This window comes from Jaculus jaculus, chromosome 16, assembly GCF_020740685.1.
Source record: "Jaculus jaculus isolate mJacJac1 chromosome 16, mJacJac1.mat.Y.cur, whole genome shotgun sequence".
NCBI lineage: Eukaryota > Metazoa > Chordata > Mammalia > Rodentia > Dipodidae > Jaculus > Jaculus jaculus.
Genome location: NC_059117.1, coordinates 14,939,282 through 14,945,628, shown reverse-complemented (window position 1 = coordinate 14,945,628; position 6,347 = coordinate 14,939,282). Strand labels below are relative to the sequence as shown.

Genomic DNA, 6,347 nt, shown 5'->3' with positions numbered 1-6,347 from the left:
AAGGAGTGTCGGAACCAGGAAACCGGCTAAGGGTTGGCTTGTGGCTCTCCTGATGAAGGCCTGGTGTCTAGACCCACCCAGCGTGCACAGAGCAGGTGCTGAGGAGCCTGTGGCCCGGAAGAAGACCCAGCATCCTCTGCCACGGCAGCTCTCGGGGTTCCCTTCTCTCCCCTCCTGTGGGCCAAGCCCAGGAGGGACGCTTCTCCGCCTCAGGGCCTGCTGCCAACTGCCCCTTCCTGGGCTCTCACCTCATTTTCTTGTCGGCTTGGGAAACATGGCACTTCCTCAGCAAGAGGAGACTCTCTATCTTGTCAACGTCCCCCTGGCTGGCAGCTTTGTGGATCTTCCCCACGGGCTTGTACTCTGGCAGGAAACCAGACTCCTCTGGTTGTATAGCCCAGCGCCAAAAGCACAGGAATCGCCTCATGGTAGAGGCTGTGGCCTCGCTGGCCCCTTTTCCTGCTAGACCTGCCTCCCTGATCCCAGTTCAGCTTGTCTTCACCCTCCCCACCCCACTCGCCATCTATAGACCCCCGCCCCTCCCAATAAGAATATATTACAAACCCAAGTCCCCAGTATTAACACGTATACTAAGCTATCCTACTCTCAAACACCATCAGAAGAGGCCAACGAAAGGTGCTCTGCCTCAGCAGCTGCAGAACACTCAGGCAGGTGGAGGCAGCAGCATCTCGTTACCTAGCAACATCTTGACTCCATTGTGACAAGGTGGGCAGGAGCCAGCATGCCTCAGGACCAGAGGCCATTGAGCCACACCCTCCAAGCCTATCCTCTCCAATGATGGCTGACTAGAATTCCCATCAAATGTCAAACATAGACAAGGCTTGGACAAGGGCTCTACTCAAACTGTTAGCTTAGGACCTGTGAGAAAGCAGTCTTTGAGTGAAACTCATTTAAAATAATGTGAAACTTGAGGGTCTTGGGAGTCTCCATGAAAACTCCTAAAATTTCAAATTTTGACCCCAGAAGGATCATGAGTTCCAGGCCAGCCTGGGTTTGTTTACAGTGGCTGGAGGCCCTGGCACACTCATTCTCCATCTCCTTCTCTCTGCCTCTTTCTCTGAAAGAAAGAAGATAGATAGAGAGATATATAGAGACAGCCAAGAGCTGGAGAGATTGCTTAGTGATTAAGGTGTTTACTTGCAAAACCGAAGGGCCCAGGTTTGATTCCCCAGCACCCACATAAGCCAGATGCACATGGTGTTGTATGCGTCTAGAGTTTGCAATGGCTGGAGTCTCTGGTGCACCTCTGTGGGTACTGGAGAAATCGAACCTGGGTCCTTAGGCTGCACAGGCAAGCGCCTTAACCACTAAGCCATCCCTCCAGTCCTCACTACATTTAAAAAATGCCTTTCTACAAAGACTGATTGGAGCCGAACCTTGTATGTGGAAATGAGGTACAATAGAATGCTGGTAAGGTAGAAGATGGCAAAAACTGTTAACTTATACAAGGAAACGGGAAAGGGCACATGCTTACTTCTGAGTAGGACTCCTTTAAAGATTTTGAAAGTGGCAAAACTACAGAGATGGTAAACATCTGTGTAATCAAGTTATTTGTAGGTGGCACAGAGTGAACTGAACAGGAATTGCAGTAGTGGAAATATGCACAAATAGACCATACCCATTTTTCAAAATTGGCCTTACTTTATTATCACCCAAAACGGATCTTTCCATTTTATTTTTTAAATTAATTTGACAGAGAAAGGAGAGAGAGAATGAAAATGGCCGCGCCAGGGCCCCCAGCCACTGCAAATGAACTCCAGATACCTGTGCCCCCTTGTGCAGCTGACTAACATGGGTCCTGGGGAATCTAACCTGGGTCCTTTGGCTTTGCAGGCAAATGCCTTAATCGCTAAACCATCCCTCCACCCCCAGGATCTTTCCATCTTAAAAGAAAACAAAGTAATTCAGGTAAAGTGCCTGGTAGAGTGACTTCAGGCTCACTGAACTGTAATTCCTATCTAATCAATTTCTGATACTAAGAATCCTCCCGCAGGTCGTGAGGCATCTCAAAGACACCGTCACCAAAAAGGAAGGACAGAGGCAAGACACTATGACTTTATTCACAGATAGCAGCGGGAACTGATGTCTCAGTGGTCTGAGGTCAGCCGTTTACTGTGTCCTCCTTCAGTTCCTTCCAGCATTTCGCACCTTTCCAGGCTACAGCCTGCTGTAAGAAGGGGCGTCCTCTACAGGTACTTGTACACAACCTTTGCGGGCACAGTCTGGAGGTGCAGTCGCACGGGACACTTGTAAAAGTGGGACAGCAGCGTCTCGCTGTAGCCCACCAGGAAGTAGAATTTGTGTGCTGGCAGCTGCCTCAGGACCAGAGCACAGATGTCCAGCTGGTTGGCCCGGCGCTTCAGGACAACGTGGTCAGCCAGGCAGCCGGGAAAGGTGCCCAGCATGAACTTGCGAAGGAAAACGTCCTCCACCGTTCGCTCTGCAGCGTGGGCCTCGCCGTCCAGGTTCCCTGAAAGCAAAGCGCCGCGGGGGTCAAGAGCTGCTGCGCAGGGAGCGGCTCGCACCCCGGAGCTGCTGTCCAAGGGGGTGCGCCCGCGACGCCCGCCTCCCTTCTCGTTCTCTGCGGCGGCAGGGGCACGTTCGCGGTCCACTTCCTGCACGCGGCCGCCGCGCTCCCGCCGCCCGCGCGCTCGCCCTCACCCGTGTGCGCCGACAGCCACCCCTTGCGGTGGGCGATGTAGTGCGGCGCGTGCGCCTCCTCGTAGCTCACGGGCTTGTTGCCGTCGCCCACGCGCACCCGGGCCGCCCGGTTCTGCGGGGAGGAAGGGAGAGGAGCGCGTCACCGCCGCCCGCCCCGCCCGCGCGCCCCGCCGCCCGCCCCGCCCGCGCGCCCCCGCCGCCCGCCCGCGCGCCCCGCCCGCCCCGCCGACCTCCCGCCCGCCCCGCCGACCTTGGCGCAGGGCGCGGACGTGCGCAGCGCGCGGCGCAGCTCCGGGCCCTGTGCGGAGAGCGGGTGAGCGGAAGCCCGGAGCGCGCCCGCCGCCGGGACCCCGCTCAGCCCGGGCACCAGCGCGGACACGCGGGCCAGCGCCGCCATCGTGGCCGGCGCAGCGCGGGACGGCGTCCGTCCGTCCGTCCGTCCGTCCGGAAGAGAGCAAGTCCGCGGCCGGGGAGCGAGGCGGGGTCTGGGCGCCTGGCCCCGGGGCGTGGCGGGCTCGGGCCGCGCCTGCGTGGTGCGGCTCTCGCGGTCTCGACCTGCGCGCGCATCCCAACCTGAAGTCGCGTCAGGGTTCGTCTCTGCGCCAGCGGGTCACCGTGAGTTCGAGGCCAGCCCGGGGCTGCAGAGGGCGTTCCAGGTCAGCCTGGGTTCCTGAGACCTTGCCTCGAAAAACTCAGAACAAGTTCGGCCTCCAGTAGCCGGTGGGCGGAGAAGCGACAGCGTCTGCAGGGAGGGGAGCAAGCACGCGCGCTCCCACCCGAGCCCCGCGGGTCTGCAGGGTTTGTTTTGAGACGGCGTTTCTAATTTCCCCGCTGCAAACGAGCTCCAGATGCGCGTGCCACTTAGACTTTGTAGGTAAGCGGTTTAACCGCTGAGCCATTGCTCCAGTCCTAATTTTTTCGAGGCAAGGTCTCACTATAGCCCAGGCTGACCTGGAACTCACTCTGCAGCCCTAGGCTGGCCTCGAACTCACAGTAACCCCCCTACCTCAACCCCCGAGTGTAGGGACTAAAGGAGTGTGCCACTACGCCAAGCAACCCAGTATATCACCACACCGGCTTTTAATTTTTTTGTTTTGTTTTTCGAGGTAGGTGTCACTCCAGCTCAGGCTGACCTGGAATTCACTCTGTAGTCTCAGGGTGTCCTCGAACTCTTGGTGAGCCTCCTACCTCTGCCTCATGAGTGCTATGTATAGCACTATGTATAGTCTCAGAGTGGCTATTAAATCCTGCATCCCTTTCAAGCTTTAATGAAAGCTAAAAACCCTGGGTATACACCTATATCTTAGGAATTCAGATTGAACCTTATGTCTGGACCATGGACAGATCTATATATTAAATAGTTTATGTGTATGGTTACTCTTGTCAAGTTAGTTAGAAGTAGTATCACCTAGGAGATAAACCCTTGGGCATGTCTGTGAGGGAGTCTCTAGATTGTTACCTGAGGTGTAGGGCCCACTGTACTGTGGAGAGCATCATCTCATGAGCTGGGGTCTGGACTGAATAAAAAGAACTGGCTGAAAATCAATATCCATCACTCTCCGCTTCCGGACTGTGAACTCACTATGAAAAGCTGCTCATACATCTATTGCTATGCCTTCCCCACCATGACGGACTATACTTTCAAACTGTAAGTCAAAATAAAACCTTTCTTAGTCGGGCATGGTGGCGCACACCTTTAATCCCAGCACTCGGGAGGCAGAGGTAGGATTACTGTGAGTTCGAGGCCACCTTGAGACTACAGAGTGAATTCCAGGCCAGGCTGAGCTGGAGTGAGACCTACCTCAAAAAACAAAAAACAAAACAAAAAACAAAACAAAAAATCCTTTCTTAAACTGTTTGCCAGATATTTTATATGGCAACAAGAAAAAAATAAAACAGGCATATATACCACAATTCCCAGTTTAATGTTGGATTTGTAAATTCCCTGTCTTAGATTTTAGAAATAGCTTGAAGCAAAAAATTTAGCGGGGGGAGGGGTGGGAGGAGTGGAGGGATGTATTGAGATAGGGTCTTGACCTGGAATTCACTATGTAGTCTCAGGCTGGCCTCGAACTCTTGGCATTCCTCCTACCTCCCTACTGCTAGTGCTGGGATTAAAGACGTGCACAGCCACACTCAGCTAGATGTTCAACAATTGTAAGAGGAGTTTCCCATGCCTGAACTTGGGGCCAGGAATATGCTAGATGAAATTCCTGCAGTGTGAAAAGCACCAGGGCAGCTTCTGTGGCTCTGTTGGGGAAAGAAAGAAAAAACAAAAACAACCAAAATGAAAAAAAAACTAGGGCTGGAGAAACAGCTTAGCGGTTAAGGTGCTTGCTTGTGAAACCTAAGGACCCAGTTTCTATTCCCTAGTACCCACGTAAGCCAGATGAAACAAGGTGGCACAAGCATCTGGAGTTCATTTGCTGTGGGATTTGCTGTGGCTAGAGGCCATGGTGCGCCCATTCTCTGCCCTCTAATAAATAAATAAATGAACAAAAAAAAATTTACAGGGCTGGAGAGATGGCTTAGTGGTTAAGCACTTGCCTGTGAAGCCTAAGGACCCCGGTTTGAGGCTCGATTTCCCAGGACCCACGTTGGCCAGATGGACAAGGGGATGCATGCGTCTGGAGTTTGTTTGTAGTGGCTGGAGGCCCTGGTGCGCTCATTCTCTCTCTTTCTATCTATCTGCCTGTTTCTCCCTCTGTCACACTCAACTAAATAAATAAAAATTTAAAAAATTTTTTACAAAGACAAAAGTTTGTTATCTTCAACTGAACCAACATCTTAGAATGTGTTACTTGAATGATCCAGGGAGAGATCAAAGTTTACAGCCTATAACATTCAGAAGTCTCCTGAGATTGGGTTTACAGAGTTCCAGTGTTACTTCCTGCTCACCACATGTAGTAGCATCTACCACAGGGTCAACAGGTAACAAATTCCATGTGAGCAACAGTGGGTCATCCTGGGATCCCAGGGAGCCAGGCTGGCAGAAGAGGCATGACGGAGCCTTCGGTTCAAGAGAAAGTTCCAGTCAGGCATGGTAGGACACACCTTTGATCCCAGCACTCAGGAGGCAAAGGTAGGATTGCTGTGAGTTTGAGTCCAGGCTGGGACTACAGAGTGAATTCCAGGTCAGCCTGGGCTAGAGTGAGACCCTACCTCAAGAAACAAAAAGGTTCCAAACCAGTGGGTGAGGTGATTGCCTAGAGTCCAGGGTACCTTCCTGAAAATTTGATAAAAGAACAAGACACGGGAGGCACTCGGGCAGCTGCTTGACTTCTTCAGGGTCAGGAAACACAGATGGGGCTGGGCGTTGGTGGCTCACCCCTTTAATCCCAGCACTTGGGAGGCAGAGATAGGAGGATCGCCATGCATTCAAGGCTACCCTGAGACCACATAGTGAATTCCAGGTCAGCCTGGGCTAGTGTGAGACCCTACCTGGACAAAACAAAAACACAGATTTGAAAAAGGAGAGCTGGGGCAGTACTTGATTGACAGTAAGCCCTGGGGACGGCCAGTAGGCTGAACTGACAGGCAGGAATTCTAGCCTGAAGAACTGACCGAGCCGGAGTTGCTCGACAAGCATCTGGTTCAAATGATGGCCAGCGGGCTGGGAGGACGTTGGGGAGGACGTCGCTGTGCAGCTGGTTCCCTCTGCTCAC

General features: G+C 53.1%; 1 protein-coding gene across 1 annotated transcript; it reads right to left on the bottom strand.

Moving 5' to 3' along the window:
- Positions 1-2,062: 2,062 nt before the first annotated feature.
- On the bottom strand, positions 2,063-3,079 carry Mrps24 (mitochondrial ribosomal protein S24). Its single transcript, XM_045136162.1, has 3 exons — positions 2,933-3,079; positions 2,683-2,794; positions 2,063-2,491 (listed from the first exon to the last, which is right to left on the bottom strand). Exons 1-3 carry the CDS (start codon positions 3,077-3,079, stop codon positions 2,208-2,210), a joined length of 543 nt encoding a protein of 180 aa, XP_044992097.1. The 3' UTR covers positions 2,063-2,207.
- Positions 3,080-6,347: the final 3,268 nt, after the last annotated feature.